Source organism: Sinohyriopsis cumingii, chromosome 18, assembly GCF_028554795.1.
Source record: "Sinohyriopsis cumingii isolate HCF-2022 chromosome 18, ASM2855479v2, whole genome shotgun sequence".
NCBI lineage: Eukaryota > Metazoa > Mollusca > Bivalvia > Unionida > Unionidae > Sinohyriopsis > Sinohyriopsis cumingii.
In genome coordinates this window covers 76,257,961-76,275,799 of record NC_142978.1, presented here as the reverse complement: position 1 = coordinate 76,275,799, position 17,839 = coordinate 76,257,961, and the positions used below count along the sequence as shown (strand labels likewise).

General features: G+C 35.3%; 1 protein-coding gene across 2 annotated transcripts in view; it reads left to right on the top strand.

The window, feature by feature from the left end:
• The window catches only part of LOC149777015 (neural-cadherin-like), a 149,821-nt gene that overhangs the window by 107,801 nt on the left and 24,181 nt on the right, over positions 1-17,839 (top strand). Inside the window, exons 28-32 of one of the 2 annotated variants that reach the window (XM_089941765.1) lie at positions 3,109-3,283; positions 7,857-8,047; positions 10,766-11,060; positions 12,056-12,248; positions 14,499-14,778. In XM_089941765.1, coding sequence (XP_089797891.1) covers positions 3,109-3,283; positions 7,857-8,047; positions 10,766-11,060; positions 12,056-12,248; positions 14,499-14,778 — 1,134 coding nt within the window. Of the gene's footprint in view, positions 1-3,108; positions 3,284-7,856; positions 8,048-10,765; positions 11,061-12,055; positions 12,249-14,498; positions 17,240-17,839 lie in introns of those variants that run through there. The other variant, XM_089941766.1, reaches the window with a different exon arrangement.

Sequence of the window (17,839 nt, the reverse complement as noted above, 5' to 3'; positions counted from 1 at the left end):
AGGAAAGAATGCATTTAGGTAACAGAATTGTCAGTCTGTTTAGGTTGTGAAGCTTTTAGAGAATATTTGTCAGCTTACCTAGTAATAGACCAGAAGAGCTTTTCGAATTGACCATTGTCTGTAATCCATTGTTTGACATCCATTAGCACACATTTGTGATCGCCATTCCTACTAAACTATATGTAGGATTGCAGTAAAACTTTACACACATTCTCCACAATGTCTACTTGGCCCAACATGAAAATGGTGCTGCTCAGACATCCAGACTTCTTTAAGATATTCTCTTGTTAGTCAAGTTATATACATATATAAATACAAATATTCTTAATTTTCATATATATATATATATATATATATATATATATATATATATATATATATATATATATATATATATATATAGATAGATATATATATATATATATATATATATATATATATATATATATATATATATATATATATATATATATATATATATATATATATATATATAATGCGCCATACCCTTAGGTTGATTATGACACGTTTTGGGTTGTCCGTGCTCTTTAGAAGCAAGATTGAGGAAGTGAAGAAACAGGCAGGTCAAGAGCTGCACCTCCTGCTTGCATCTCAGCCTCCACAACCATATAGACCGACTCAGTCTTAACTCCAAAGGGGAGCCAAAATTACAAGGCACATGGTTGATTACCTACAACTGTTTAAGGAAGGAACCAAAAAGGAGGGATTTTGTGTGTTCTTTGTCATGAATAACAGAAAGAGAATCCATTTACTGACAAAAATGTTTGCAGAGGGTTACCTATGTTCTTCAAATGCTGCAACCTTGGCTGAATACAGCTTTCCAACAAATGTGATCCGACAACAGAAATATTCTAGGGGCAACATGATTGAGATGTAGAAAATTATGTTTGAATAATTTGTTTAAATTGGACAAAATTGCAGTGGTTCTCTGATTACAAACAGCAGATACTAAGAGGGGATTTCTTGCGCAAGATAAGGTTCACACTGCTCTTAACATCACAAACAGTGAATAAAGTCATGACTATGCAGATGCAAGGTGGACCATTTCGTGTCTGCAGAGGCTTTGAAGAAGTTGAGTGAAAAGAAGCAGAGAATAATACATATAATAATGTTGTTACCCATCAGCTCCCATTTAGCATTATCCTGATCCCCCTGCAGGAGGTAGGTGTGGGGGACCTCTCTTCTAATGAAAATTTCTGGCAGCATCATTGAGGATTGAACAGCAAAGGAAAGAATTACAGCTCTCAGTCATGGATAGAATCTCATGAACAGAAGGCCCTCAACTTTGAAGGCCTAAGAGAGAAAGTGGCATAGATTCAGAAACTGATGCAAAGACAATAACAACATGTACCCTTTTCAGTGCCTCGATTCTACAACTGGCTAATGTTTTCTGTGACTTTATTAGGAGAACAATTTGACCCAATTGCCATCAAAGGCTTCTGTTCTATGAGATCTGACACATTTTGGTATCATGCTAGATGAGATATCAGTCCAGATAATAGTCTATCAGATCTTTTAGCCAATTTCTTTTTCATAGACCAAAGTCCTTCACCTGTTCCCAAAATGGAATCTCTCATCAAAACTCAGTTCTGACAAATTCAAGCCTGTATCCAAGGTCCTGATAAAGTTACCACCATACAAAACTTGTTTTCAGATAGCTTTAGCTTCAGCATGCAGGGTGAGTGAGTTACAGCGGATCTAAACTATCTTCAGTTCAGATCAGATGGTTCAAATTGGTCCTTATGATTGTTACCAAGAATAGGCTGCACTCATTGGGCAATCAGAGAGTTGTCATACACACTCTTTCTTTGATAGATTGGTCAAGAGAAACATCCTTGCAGTATCCTTTCAGCACTGTCAAATATTACCTGAAGTGAACAAGGAAACAGAAAAATGACTCTTACTCCCATTAAAGGTTGGTAAAGAAGACATTAGCCCTCACGCTCTAGCATCATTGCTGAAGTGGGTCTTGTTCTCAGTGTACTCTCAAGTTTCTAAAGCTCAGAGTTGCTTCACAATTCATGATGAAGATTTCAGGCCATGAAATTATAACAATAATTCTCTTTTTAACTGGTTTAATTGTCACTGGCTAAGCGGTTGTCATCTGTGTTGTGTCCATGTTAGGAGTGCGAGTCATCTTTTACACAATGAATATAGCCTTTCTTCTCTTGAATGATTCCCAGGGTATAGGGAGGATGCTCAGCTATTCCTCATCCAATCACCTTTCTCCTAATGTTAATGGGTTTTGCGAACATATTTGAAGGTAAAAGTAAATTTTTAAAACTAAATTGCTTATCTGAAAATAATTTACTTATCCCATTACTTTAACACCCTCTGACGTCTACACTGTGCAAGCATACTCTCTGACCCATTACTTAGCTTAAAACTATCAACACCTAGCAGTGTCAAGGGGAGGTAATGGTCATGGGTTATTGCACTTCGTTTATATAACAGCAAAGACAATTTTCATCCTTTTTGGAGGGCTGGATTCCTAATGTTAATGTGATCAGGTAAGTATTTTCAGATAAACATCGTTTACTTTCCTAAATCAAAAGTCATATTGAAAAGATTCTTTTTCACCAGATGACATATCTTGATATCTGGTTCATTCTGAATGAAAATGTTGCCAGTCTGACCGCAGATATGGCTTCAGCATCAAGAACATAATGAAAATCTAATTTTCCTCAATGCATGGTCATATTAACATGCATTTTCACCAAAATTATTCTAACAGTATATACAATGTACATGTAGTTTATTCTAACAAAAATGTTGCTGATCTTACATCCAATGTCTGCCACAGTTGCCGATTTAAAATCTTATCACTAAAGAATATTATAGATGGTTTCAACACCTGGCACTTAAAATGAAGAAATGGTCTTGTCTTCAACTTCTGGAAATGCTTTTTGGACAGGAGAGTGTCAGTACGTTTGAGGGATTCTTATTTCCTGTCAAAATGCTGATGTAAACATTACCAACAGTATATCTGTGGTTTTTATTCTGTACAATTTAGCTTTTCATCCATCACATTTCTTTCTTAGTTTTATTTGCATTAGACTATTTAGTTAGTCAATCCTTAAATTTCAGCTGTATGACTTGAGTTCCAAAGATGCATTTCCAGGCACAGCAGATGGCTGTAGTCTTGAGGACAACGTATGTAATGGAGGGTGTGGGAATGGATCTTGTCTTGTCAGCAGTTTACAGACTTTATCTGGTGCTTGTGTGTGCAAACCAGGCTATAGAGGTCCCAAATGTCAAACAGGTAAGTTAAGAACACTTTATCTGGTGCTTGTGTGTGCAAACCAGGCTATCAAGATCCCATATGTCAAACGTGTAAGTTAAGAACACTTTATCTGGTGCTTGTGTGTGCAAACCAGGCTATAGAGGTCCCAAATGTCAAATGTGTAAGATAAGAACACTTTATCTGGTGCTTGTGCATGCAAACCAGGCTATAGTGGTCCCAAATGTCAAACGTGTCAGTAAAGAACACAGTTCTCTTCTGATTGCCGAATATCACAGTGGATGAATAAGCAAAGTTAGACAGGTTTGAACCTGGAACCTTTTAGTTGAAGCACTCCCATCTATGCACTTCAGAATGTGATACCTTTTATTTTCCTGTACCTCCATATGATTGATATTTTAAAATGTTGACACTGAAAGATACTTTGGTCTTACTATTGTTTAGCTGATTAAAAATTAGAGAGGTTTATTAACTGTAGAACAATAACAAGCCTTATTTGTGTTACATAATGCTACTGGGGTAATGAGTTTGTTTTGTTGCACAAATCCTTTGAATTATTAATGCATACTGATTTTTTAGTGTATCATTTAGGGCATCATGTTTGCCAAGTAAAATAGAATAATAGTGTTTTCATTGTCTTTAATGAAAGTCATGACTCTCATGCCTGCCTAAAGTGGACTCATATTTAATGATGTCTACACTGAAGGCCAATCACATTTTTGTTAACTGAATGAAGCCAGTAAAAAGACGAGAAACATGATAAATAATTGTCCAATACATTTTGAAAACCAGTCACCCATGGAAAAATTACATGTTGAAGTATAATTAAGATAACCTACCACTATTTAAAAGTTATTTAAGTTTACATACTGAATGGCTGTCACTGTGAAAATGATATACAAATTTAGATGAATAAGAGTATCATGTGTTATGTGACAAGCAAGGAGACACTATCTAGTTCATGGAGAGATTGCCCCTTGCCAGATCATTTCCAAAGAGTCCAGTAGACTCTCCACATAAGTAGCCTCAAAGTGTTATCTCTGAGGATACATCACAAAAAGAACAGCCAATGAAGAAAGCTGCTTTACATGATGAGATTGATTATCTTGACCCAGTTTTTTTCATGACCACTTTAAACATGATACATTCAAACAAAAGAAGGTCACTGTTAATCATTCCTAATTAAACCTACAACTGAAAATTTCAAGATTCCAAAATCCACTGTGAATACATGGAAGAAAAGTGACCTCTGCAGATCTGAATGGACATCTGCTTAAGAGAGGCTACCTCCTTTCATATGGCACAAATATTGATGATAAGATAGCTGAATGGTTGCTCAGTGACTAAGCTTAAACATTCTAGTCAATGTAGAGGGAATCTGCATATTTGCTAAGAGTCTTGTCTTAAACAATATTTCGAGACAGCAGTTTCAGTACCTGTCTCACATTCGGCAAGGGTTTCATGAAAAGATATGGGTCAGTACTCAGAAGCAGGACCACTCTTGGGTAGCATTTACAAATGAATTTGGCTTAATTCCAGCAATGTTTGAGTTTAATGACAATGTTTTGTTTGATATGGATGAAACACTGATGTAATTTAATATTGTGAAGGGAAAAAAGTGGACAGAGTACGAATAAAAGTGACCTGATTTGTACAGATAACATGGAGACAGATTGCTGTAATTTTAGCCATTTCAGGTTCTGCTAATGGGAGAACGTCAGTCAACTTTATACTGAGCATGCTGCTGCAGAATCAACCACCATAAATTACTGTCTGCATGGATGCCAGCTTGACATCCGGAGTTGACCTCCTCTAGTCCTTCTTGCAAGAAGTCATCAGGGTTTGGTCTCTTCAGTAGCACTCAGTACACGTCTTCTGGAGATTAAGGTCCTAGTGAATATTTTTCAGTCATGGTAAGAATGCTGGTCCCTTCACCTCTTGGGGGTGGCCGAGTGGTCTAAAGCGCTCTCTGTTACGGATCACTGTAATCTCACCTCTGTCTGCGTGAGTTCGAGTCTCGGATTCTGCTAATATGGGTATGTAAGAAAGCTTGCCAGTAGTTTCTCGTGGGTCGGTGGTTCTTTCAGACGTTTTCCCAGGTTCTTCCTCCACCATTAATACTGGCCGCCACGCACAGCCTATCATGTGCTGAAAAATGGCGTTAAACCCTACAACAACAACAATCACCTCTTGGGCTGGCTTCATTTTAACATGTTCCTATTGGAGTCTGCAGCTTGTGGATCTGTTTGTGATGAGATAGAACACTAAGCTTCTGATCTCCTCCAGTCCCAGGTCTAAAATCCTAGGCTGCCATTGCTCTCTCCCTAAATTGGAATGGTCTTGATTTATATGCATTTCCCCAAACCCCTTGGATATCTTCAAACAGAAGAAGTTACAGATGGGTTCCCATCACAATCAAAGGCTATCATGCAGTGATTTCAGATAGAAAGTAGGATACAGGTCAGAACAATGATCTGTCTGACTTTAATATATTCTTTTATTTGTGTTAACTCCAGTCTCTGGCACATTGTATGAAATGGAAGTTTCATGGCTTCAGAGGTGGTTCAAAAAGATACCCTTTGAATCACTGGTTAGGGACTCCATCATCAACTCTCATACAAAAGCTGCACCCTAGTTGCTCTAACTACAGCAGGCAGAGTCAGTAAAGTGTGCCAAACTATCTGCTTTTCCACAAAGTTGGTTTGGTTTCACTTATGACAGCCTTTGCTTTCATTGCCAGGAATAGTTTCTTGCTCATGTGGAAACAATCCTTTGTCTGCAAACGACTATCTTTAGACCCTTCAACCTAGGGTATCTACAGGACCCTATCCACACTGTAAAATCATATAAAAAGCAAGCTAAGCCAATCAGAACAGGTGAGTATTACTTGTTCTTACTACTCAGGACAAAGAAGGGATGACTCAGACCCTGTCATCCTTGACATGAAGAGTTATTTCTTACCCTGCAAATGTATTGGCCCAAAACGAGATGATGTTCTGTGAATATTGGTTGGGCTGTCGGCACTAGCATATTATTTGAGCACAACTGTTTCCAAACGTTTCATCATCCAAGCCATAGGATGCAAGTCAAAGGTTACATTCTCTAGCTTTGACCTTAAAAACCTTGTATTTTCAAAGGACTTGGCTTATAGTGGGGCTTATATCAGAGCATTAACATGCTGCCTTCCCAGGTTGTTCAGTAGCTTTGCAGTGATGCAAGTTACTGTGCTTGTGAATATGACAATGTTGTCTCTAAACTCATGACAATATATTGCAATTTGAAGCTGCTTAAACGTAGAAACTTTACTTTTGCTGCATGTGTGAGTGAAAGTGTTTTCTCTCAAGCTAAAACATACATAAACCATTTGTTAACCTTTGCCCATATCACACATTATCTGAAGATGCTTTAAATATGTTTCGAGGCTGTATGCAGGGCAAAATCCAGTGTATATGGATGAAATCCACCTCTTTCCTCTTGTAATGTTTCTTGACTGGTAACATTTTTGATGAAGAAAAAAGCCACATAGAATTCTACCAGAAAACTGGCTTTGGGCAGTGGTTTCTTGTGCCCACAGGTGTATTCTGTATTTGTACAATAACACAATAAATGGTTACCGTTCCTTTCAACCACTTAACCACAAGAACTAAAATTAAAACTTAAAATCTGTAATATTACAACTGCTTCTTCTTTTGCTACAACTGGTCCATATTGAGTCACATTAACAGGCTGCCTTCTTATGCCAAGTGCAATCATCCACAAAGTTTGCTTATGATATGCGATGTAAAACTATTGTTGTGCAGAGGCCATTTTTGTTCTTTTGGTTTTAGTGACCTTAACTTTCAACCTTTTGACACCAAGATTATTTGGATTCTATTATACTCCAATGTTTGGTAGTTGTAAATAGTGGAAAATGTAAGTTATTGTGCAGAAAGCATTTTCTATTTATTTCAGTTATAATAACCTTGCTCTTGGCTTTTTGTGCTCTTCTTTACCCCAAGTACAAGACATATCCAAAGGTTTGAATTTGTTGATGGAGGACAAAGTGAGTTATTGTGCAGAAACAAAATTGGTTGTTGTTGTGGTAGGTTTAACGCCATTTTTCAGCACACGATAGGCTATACATGGCGGCCAGTATTAATGGTGGAGGAAGAACCCGGGAAAACCCCGGAAAGAACCACCGACCCAGGAGAAGCTACTGGCAAGCTTTCTCACATAACCACATTGGCTGAATCCGAGACTCGAACCCACGCAAACAGAGGTAAGATGGCTGTGATCCGTAACGGGGAGCGCTGTAGACCACTCGGGGCCCCAACAAAAGTGGTACCAGACTGACATTATAACACATTATACTTTAAATTATGACAGGTGTATACAAAATGTCCACAATAAATAAAACATCTTTTCACTTAGTTCCTTCATCAAGTGGTGACAATTCCAGTATAGACCACCTAGTCTGGGACAAAGGGTGAATGAAAAGCTGTATAAATTTTCTATGCCAGCAGTGATTTGTAGTTGACTGTGCTAGTTACAGGAGTTGTCATCCTTTGGGTACATTCAAATTACTTTCATCTGTGCATCATTTTCTATCCTTCAGTTACTACTATCGTGGATTTCCAGAAAAACAATGCTGGCAGTTTCATGTACTGGCACTTGAGGGACACATTCTTAAATACAGCCGATGTTTTAAAAACAGAGGTCAGACTGAGCTACAGAACACGAGACACAGATGGACTTCTCTTTCACCTTAGTGACAGAGAAAACTCAAGGAAGTACATTCAGCTGCAGGTCAGTAATCTCCAGAGAGGACGTTGGGAGGGGGGGCATAGAGGTCTGTGGTTCCTTATCCCCAGAAAATGTTGGTCAGTTTGGTAACATTAAAATCATGCAGTCCTAAAAAAATTCTTTAGATTTTGTTTGATCCATAATGTTTCCGAAAAATAACTGTAATTGTTTCCCTGTTATAACTTCTAGAATCATTTGGAGGGTCTCAACTGACCAACAATATATTCTTTAAAACATTTATTAGAACATCTGAATTAACATCAGAGTTTGAAAGTTTAGAGATGGGTAATTTTACTCAGAAACATTAAAATCATATATTTAACAGGAATTGTATAATTTTATGTGGTTAGTTTCTTAGCATGCTGAATTTTCATGTTAATAATAACATTTTGATGACTTTAGTCAGAATATCCTATATTATTATATGCTCATTTTTTTCTCTGTTAACTTTACATTACAAGAATCGTTCAGTATTTTACAATATTGCACACCTTCATATTGCATTCACGTGCATAAAGGAACTACTTTCTATTGTAAACAAACAATGGAAGCAGACGCCAGCACGTTTGATTTGTAAACAGATCATGTACACTCGCATAGTAGGCACTTCACGTTTGATTAAATTTGTTTCTGAATGAAGTAAAGCAGATGTTTCATGGACTGCCACATATCAGCTGGTTTGACACATTCTGCACTAACTTTTTTGATACAATGTTTCAGATTTAGAATAGTTACACAGTAGACACAAGAAAGGGTCCTTACAAATAACATACAAGTGACAAGGCATAAAATGTCTTCTTTAGCTGGTAATAAGAATGGCAAAAAGTTATAGTTACAGTTTTACATCCTGAATTTCCTCAAAATGTACTTTTTTAGTTCTGCAAATGGGAATTATATGAGCCATGTCATAGGTTCTCAGTCTTGATTACACATTCCGAAATTGTACTGTAATTTTGAATATAAGTACAATTACATCCTCCTTACAGCACACAAAATGAAATAAGCATTAAATTCCATAATGTCTTTTTGATAATTGCAATGGAAAGACTTCATATTTTTCCCATATTATGATTTCAAAGATTCAATGACAGAAACAGAAACACATTTGCAGGTGTCAACACACTTCTCCCTTGCTTCTTCAATCCGATATATTTCATGTGGAATTATCACATATAAATCCAGTCCATAATCACGAAATTTCATAGAATAAAAAAAAATACCAAAATCTATTCATTCCAGATCAAATGGAAAAGTTGTTCCAATGCGCATTCATTCCCAATATGACTCCAGATTTAAATTTTAACAGATCATTTTCTTTTGAAGTTATGTTGAGCACGCAACTAAGTTTGAATTTATCTGGGTGGAGTTATGTGCGTGGTAATAATGTTGTTGTTGTGTAATGATGAATCTACACTTGTGTGTTTAGTTTGGAATATGGCATACATTAAGTTACTTTGTTTCTTGTAGTGTATTTTGTTAATATAATTAAGCCTTAGGTAGAATAAGAAAAAGGGCATATAATAAAAGATTACTGCATTTGTATGGGAACATATGAACTCATTTTGTGGGATGGATATACAGCACTAACAAGGTCGTGCAGTATTTACATCTGAAAAACTCATTCATATTTTCCCATTCAAATGCAGTAATCTATAAAGATTTTAGAACATTCATTTTCAGCTCGATTTTCTAGTTCAAAAAGAATAAAATATGTGAATATTTCTGTAAATAGTTTTTCAGTGGTTAAGTACATAGTTATTACTTGCACTTAGTTTTACCTCCTCTGCAACAAGGCTACATACAGTAAAACCTGGTTCAGGGGCCCCGAGTGGTCTAAAGTGCTCACCATTAAAGATCAATGCCATCTCACCTCTGTCTGCGTGGGTTCAAGTCTCAGGCTTGCTTAATGTGGGTATGTGAGAAAGTTTGCCAGTAGCTTCTTATGGGTCTGTGGTTCTTCTCGCTGTTTTCCAGGGTTCTTCCACCACCAGTTATACTGGCCACCATGTATTGCCTATCTTGTGCTGCAAAATGGCATTAAATCCAACTACAGCAATGACATTAATTTAACACATATATAATCAGTAATGTTTTTATGCCCTTCCGAGAAATTGGTTGTTTTACCCTTGTCTGTCTGTATGCACAACCTTCATCTCATCTGATTTGCATTCATGTCAGGTTTTAGGCGCTTCTGTGCTGTAATCATGTTTTATGAAGACATTTCTGGTTTTTACAAGTAACAATGATTACTGAAAATCAATAAATATTTCAGGGAATCGTTTCTGCTGTATATTTGTATAGGAGGGATTACAACTCCATACAATGGTGGTTGATGATGCATGGGGAATTTGTTTTGAAATAGTATAGCATGAAATAAAACATGAACAACTCCAGTGTTTTTTTTCTTTCTAATTGCTTAACTATTGCAATTTTTTCTCCAAGATTTTGATTTTCTTCACTTTAAAGGTCAGTCTGCACTAAATATAATTGCTCAACAGAGTAATGTGTATAAAGTATTTCCATTTTTTAATTATATAAAATACATTAAGTTAACTTAAATTCAAAGACATAAATTATTTTCCTCATCAAAATGAATTAGTGGTATGCTTTTCTCCATATCTTAGCAAAACATTGGTATTGTCATGAATAATTTAAAATTAATAAAAATATTAAAAATACCACTTCTATGCATTATTGATTTGCAATGTCATGTCATTGCAGCTTCAAGGTGGCAAACTTCAAGTCTCATATGACATGGGTGATTTTACTAACATCCTCACTCTGGCAAATGTCTCTGCTGGGGATGGCCAGTGGCACTTAGTCACATTGCAGCGGTTTGGGAAAGAGTTCATCCTGATGATGGATGGAGGAGAGGGGCGTTTTTACACAGACTCACTGGGACCAACTGTTGGACAGAATAGATTTGCCCTGAAGCAAGATCAAGTCTACTCTGGGGCGGAGCTGAGTTATAATATTCCATCAGCACCATCTTACATAAAAAACAATCTTCAATCTAGTACGCAGTATTTTTTGTTTGCTTTTGGTCTTCAGAAAATATTGTATCATTCAGATTTATAACCACTAAACCATCAATTTTAACTCAAAATACTGTGAAATTGTTTAATTATGTGGAGATCTATTTTTCTTGTTCTGTGAAAAAATGACATTGTTTTTGGTGCTTAATCACAGATAGCGATGGAGTCTGGTAATTTTGGTTTGTAGTTAAAACAGTGAAAAGAAGCCAAATTGTTTTGGTTCTTAATTCACAAATTGGGAAGAAGTCTGATTATTGTTGTTCTTAATTCACAGTTTGGGAAGAAGTTCAATTGCTTTTGGTCTTAAATTTACAGGTTGGGAGGAAGTCCAATTTTATTCTGGTTCTCAATTCGCAGATTGGGAAGAAGTCAAATTATTTTTAGTTCTCAGTTCACAGATTGGGAAGAAGTCCAATTGTTTTGGTTTTCAGTTCACAGATTGGAACAAAGTCAGATTGTTGTTGTTCTTAATTCACAGATTGGGAAGAACTCTGTTTTAACAGCAGAATCATTATTTGTTGTGTCTTTGAACTTTATAACTGCCATGAAATCATGGAAATTATTACATTTGTAGCATTTTGCAAAAGACTTTTGAACGATGAGACTCGAATTTTCAAATTTGTATATCTGATACTGACTATTATAATAAAGGTTATGGTTTACTGATCTGAGCCTTAACTCCATAGAATGTTTCAATGTGCTGACTAATTTGCTAATGTAAGTTGTCCAAAAAGCCATTAATATTTCCATGTTATCATTTATGAGATTTAAGTTTCCTTGATATGGACATTTTCATGAAATTTTGCAGGTGATTGCTATACCTCTTAACATTTTCAATTTTGAAATATTGAATGTCATATGTACTTAGTTGGTAAATTATTCTTAAGGGCATTTCTGACGATGACTTTCAAATTCAAAATACCAAATCAATACAGGAAGTCTGGAGGACTGAACTTTGTATTGTTCTACATTGCAGCCTGTATGAATGATTTGCGTCTGGGAGCCATAGACTGGTTACCTATGAAAACTGATGAACTGAGTTCTAGTTCAGTAGCAGATGATGTAAATAGCATAAACACAGTTACAGGATGTGTGAGAAATGACTGTACAGTTGCCTCTTGTAGCCGACCATTTGTCTGTGTTCCACTCTGGGAATCATACGAGTGCAGGTAAATTGATTCTTGTACTGAATCTGAATAATTCATTTTACTCTATTTTTATGTTTAGCCCTGGGAGCTTAGCAATCAATCTGTGTCTTGGCATAGAGAATACTTTAGCAAATTTGTAGCTTTGTACCCATGTTGTACTTACTGTAATTCCATGCACTGCCATATGCAAGAATTAGAGGTCATTAATTAATGGTTTGTTTTTATTTTTCTCATAACGTTTTAATGCTTTAAACTCAGAGGTAACTGTACAACATTAACTATATCTTCAGGAGGAATATGGATAACAAAGACCATTATAAACATCAATCACTGCTCAGTATGTTTCATTAGAGATAGCTACTCTTCAGTTTTGAAAACAGTTTTGATATTCTTGGGACTAGGCCTGTTGTTTAGCACTTAAGACTAGTGTTCAGTATACAGTAACTCATTAACCCCTGGAGGTTTATGTCATTTTCGCCTGAAATGCAAATAGGAAACATTTTGGGGGCTATTTCTGCATACATCCTAATACATCAACTGCCAAGAGATTTCCAGTTAACCTAATGCCGAATTGTGTTAGAAATGTCAGTCATTTTTCATTGGCTATTTAATTTGCGCATGAGCAAAAGGGTAAAAGTTGGATTTTTTTTTGGTGCTTAACAGACCCTTCATTTTCATAACTAGCCCACTTTTCATTATAATGCCCATCTTATCCTACTTTTTGCAAAGGTTCACCTGTCTGTGTGCAGTTTAGACTGGTCTGCCTTAGATCTGAGGCCAAAAAGTTTAAAATCTGGGCACAAAATCAGATTCCAACCACAGGCAAAATTTGGGAAGAAAAAAAAAAAGAGGAAAAATTAATTTTTTTCCGCTCTGTATTTTGTAGTGCAGCTAGAAAGTCCAGATTATTTGGTATCATTGTAGAGCTACATTTGCCTACCTTTCTATAATACCACCCACTTTAGTGTGTCTTAAATGACCTTGATGCTACAGAGCTCAGAATTAGGCTACAACCTCCCAATGCATAAACGAGGTGCCAGGGGTTAATGAGTTAACAGTTAACATGGATCAACTGAGCTGTTAGAGCTGAACATTTCTGAAACTGTTTTCTGTTTAATGCAGGAAGCATGTTATTCCATTGTAGATCTCTAGAATGAGCAATATGTCAAGTTATTTAAGTAAAATAAATACAGCAATAGTTCAAGTCACTTTTTTCATTCATGACCAGTGGTATATATATTTAATTTATGTTGCTTGTCTGCTTGTCTCCATGAACATATCTTGTGTATATTTGTATTTTCCACTTGACCTTTGTCCAAAATCAAGTTAGTGGTCTACCTGACTGGTGCCATTTATTTTGCAAGCAACATAATACATAGCTAATATTTTTCTCTGATTATCAATTAAATATTTAGATTATTAATGGCGGTTAAAATGTTTATTTCAATCTGAGTCTAGGACATTAGTAGTTGTTGACAATTTTGAATGTTTTAGAAAGGAACATGACGCACATCCTGGCTCTATTATTGTCATAGTTTTTTTGTATCAGTGTTGTTTACATGACAAAATAACTCATTCCAACCTTAACATCTGAAGTGGAATCGGTTATAATGTTGTGTTCAGTTTTTTATTTGGATGGATTTTTTATTTCACTCATTCATTTGGAATTACATAGTGCACATTAAAACTTCCAGGACAAAATCATTAATTTGGAATTATAGTGAATTCACTCAAGGACATCTTGGATTATATTGTTGAAATACATTAAAAGATGGTTAACACATCACCACACCACACTCAAATTCAGTTTGAACTCTATACATTTGGACTTGTGATAGACCTTTCAGGACTGTCTGGGATTTAATTCACAATGTTATAAGTTCTTTTGAAAGTTTGTTTTATTATTCAAGGGAAATAAATTATTTGTTGAATTTTACAAAACTTGTTCCTGTTTGCTCATTACCGCTACTTCATTTAGGACTATAAAGTCACATTATCCTGACACCAGGCCAACCAGTCTTAACATGTACCTCTTAATGCTGAGCACCAAGTCAAGCAGCTGTTAGTACTATTTGTTTAATAAGTCTTTGGTATGACTCGGCTGGCGTTTGAACCAGCAACCTCCAGCATCTGATGTGGACACTCTAATCACTTATGCCACCAGAGCATTATATATTCACATATTCAATCTGGCACATGGTCCCCAAATTTTCATTGATATACATGTAGACAAAACCATTTTTCTAAAGATTGTTCTACCTTTGACTTCAGGTATGATGTTGGAATGGAAAAGAATGACACCACCCGTGTTCCTATCAATCCTTGCAATTCAAGTCCATGTCTTAATGGAGGAACGTGCAGAGTAGATGGGTCTGGTTTCATATGCACATGCAGCAGTGACTGGTCCGGAAATCTGTGTCAGTGTGGGGCAGGTCTTAACACCTCGATTGACAGAAAATCATGTACAGTGGCAGTCAGTCGTGTTAATAATCAAGTTGCAAGTGCAGGTCTCACTGGTGGAGTCATTGTAGCTGTTATTGTTATTAATAAGGTTTGGTAAAAACTTTTGCAAATAATATCAATGAAAATGATCTATTTCTTCATCAAATATGTTACTCAATCATAATGCTTAGAATTACAATCACTATCAAATCCAGCTCTCCCAAGGTAAGATTTTAGCTGCAAAAGTTAAAAGTTGTAACCAACATATATGTGAGTCAAGCAGAGTGTTAGTGAGATGCAGAATGTGCTAATATTTCAAGAATCATTACAAAATCTTCTGAAAGGACAGTTGACAGCCATTAATACACTGTAATAAAGATCATTAAAAAGAATATCATGGTTCATATATTAATAGGGAAATTATTAATTGGGATATTCAGTCTCATTCATTTCAAGACCATTATAATTTAGAATTGCCTCAAATTTAGTGGCTTAAGCAATATGGTTTCAAAATCTGCCTTTTGAACATCCATTATTTTTTTCCAAAACTAGATAAAATCAGATTACATTGGGAAATAATTCAGTGATAAATATTTTTGCATTCATGCATGGTATACAATTTCAAAGATGGCTTGAAACTTTGTAGAAAGCAAAGAAGTCTGTTTTGTAGGTGACTTTAATTTTAGTTGGCTGTATGACAACAATCAGAGCTTGATTGAAATTGAATTTCTTAAATTATCAGCAGCAAACTAATGTATCAGCTAGAGTAAGAGGCATCTGAAATACTAATTGATCACTTCTTTACTAACAATACTGACAGTATTATAGAAGCAGCATTTCCCCAATATGCCATAAGTGATCATTATTATATATGCTGTACATGAACATTAAATTAAAAAATGTAAACCCTACAAAGTACTGACAATGACAAGATTCGGTGTACAGCTAAACCAAATTCAGAGTATTATAAGAACAAGTTTGGTTTTTCTGGAGCCAAGCTATAGAGTTCCATTCCAACCTATATAAGGTCAGCCGACTCATCTGAAGGTTTTAAGCTTTTCAGTCAGTAACTATGGAAACAATTACTGTTTGATTTTGTGTAATTCATTAGTATTCCTTTCCATGTACTCAGAGTAATGTCTTACACAGATTCACTACTAATCTTCGTATGAATTCTGTATGTAATTGTCTTTAATGCTTTGTACAGTTATATATTATATAGTAGTGGTATATCAGTTATCTGGTTTTTGATATCACTTTTGTCAAAAAAGATCCAAACTTGTAAAAACTGTACATCATATAAATTAATTATAGAAGACGTCGTGGAAGATTAGTTTGTTTACCAAATGAGCTTTTTCTTTAAAGTCATTATTATTATTATTATAATTATTATTATTATTATTAATGGGCTTTCAGCCAATGAATGTTGTGAGCTTTGGGAGTTGAAAAACATTTTTTGTGTTTGTTTATTTGACACACTCTGACATGACTGGCATGCCAGTTTGAAGTCACTTGTTAGAGGGATAAGCATCTAGGAAAAACACAGATTCCTCAACAGAGCTTCTACCGTTGTCCAGTGGGCAACCTAAAGGTCAGACTTGGTTGACTATATATATATAAACTCGAAATTTCTTGTTTTTGGTGGTGTCATTAATAAATGATATATTGGTTCTTAGAGTTTTAGGATACCTCCCAGATTTGATAGAACTTTACAGTTAAATCTTTATTGGGTTTGGAATTTAATCCTCTTTGTTCTCCATCCATCCTTCCATCCAGTACATGATCTCATTTATTATGGCTTGCTATGAAACTTTGTACTTGCAGTAAAACTTGAGTGATCTGTACTGTGAGCAACTATCTGTCATTTACAACCACAATCATCCTGTATAGATCGATTGTATAAATGCACTGTCATGAGCAACTACCTGTTGAATGCAACCAGTGACCACACCTTTTAGGCAAAATATGTGTATGACATTGCAATAAAAAGATCAATAACAACTGACCTCTATTGAATCACCTTGAAACTTGGGTTGTTACTATCATTATCTGAAGATATGCATATCAACAAATCACTTTACGTTTGCAGTATTTGTAACTGACCTTTATGTCTTGCAGCAAAGTGACTTGTAAGACAGAATCTTATGAGTGCAAGTTGTGGATTTTCTATGGGTCATTGTATATATATATATATATATATATATATATATATATATATATATTGAAAGATGCACATATTGACAAATCTTTGTGCAGCCATGATTTTTGCAAGAGTTATTACCCTTTCTGCAGTGTGCAACATAATATTGGAATGCAGCTACTTTTGCATTTTGTAGAGGATTGCTGTGAAACAGTACTTATGCTTATTATCATAAGACTGCATGTTGATACAGAATTGTCAGAAGTGTTATGTGGTTTTTCTTTTTTCTTTCCAACATAAGTCAGACGTGTAGGGATTAAGTCTGAGAGAGGCAGTGTTATGTTTTATATGAGTAAATTGCTTAGAATTTCTCCATCTTTTAAGAAATACAGGTGCAAAATCTTAATAAACTGTCCCCCACTACAACCTCTAAAGTCTTATTATATCTGAAGCTTTAAACAAATGCATATTTACATTTATGGTAATGTGCATAGCTACACACACACACACAGCATTGATAATAAGCTATATTTATATATGGACAATATAAACAGAAAGTTTAAATGAGCATGGTACAACTAGGTACATTGTGTATATACAGTATAACTAAGTACATTGTGTATATACAATACAACTAGGTACATTGTATATATACAGTACAACTAGGTACATTGTGTATATACAGTATAACTAAGTACATTGTGTATATACAGTACAACTAGGTACATTGTGTATATACATTACAACTAGGTACATTGTGTATATACAATACAACTAAGTACATTGTGTATATACAGTACAACTAGGTACATTGTGTATATACAGTACAACTAGGTACATTGTGTATATACAGTATAACTAAGTACATTGTGTATATACAATACAACTAGGTACATTGTGTATATACAGTACAACTAGGTACATTGTGTATATACAGTACAACTAAGTACATTGTGTATATACAGTACAACTAAGTACATTGTGTATATACAGTACAACTAAGTACATTGTGTATATACAATACAACTAA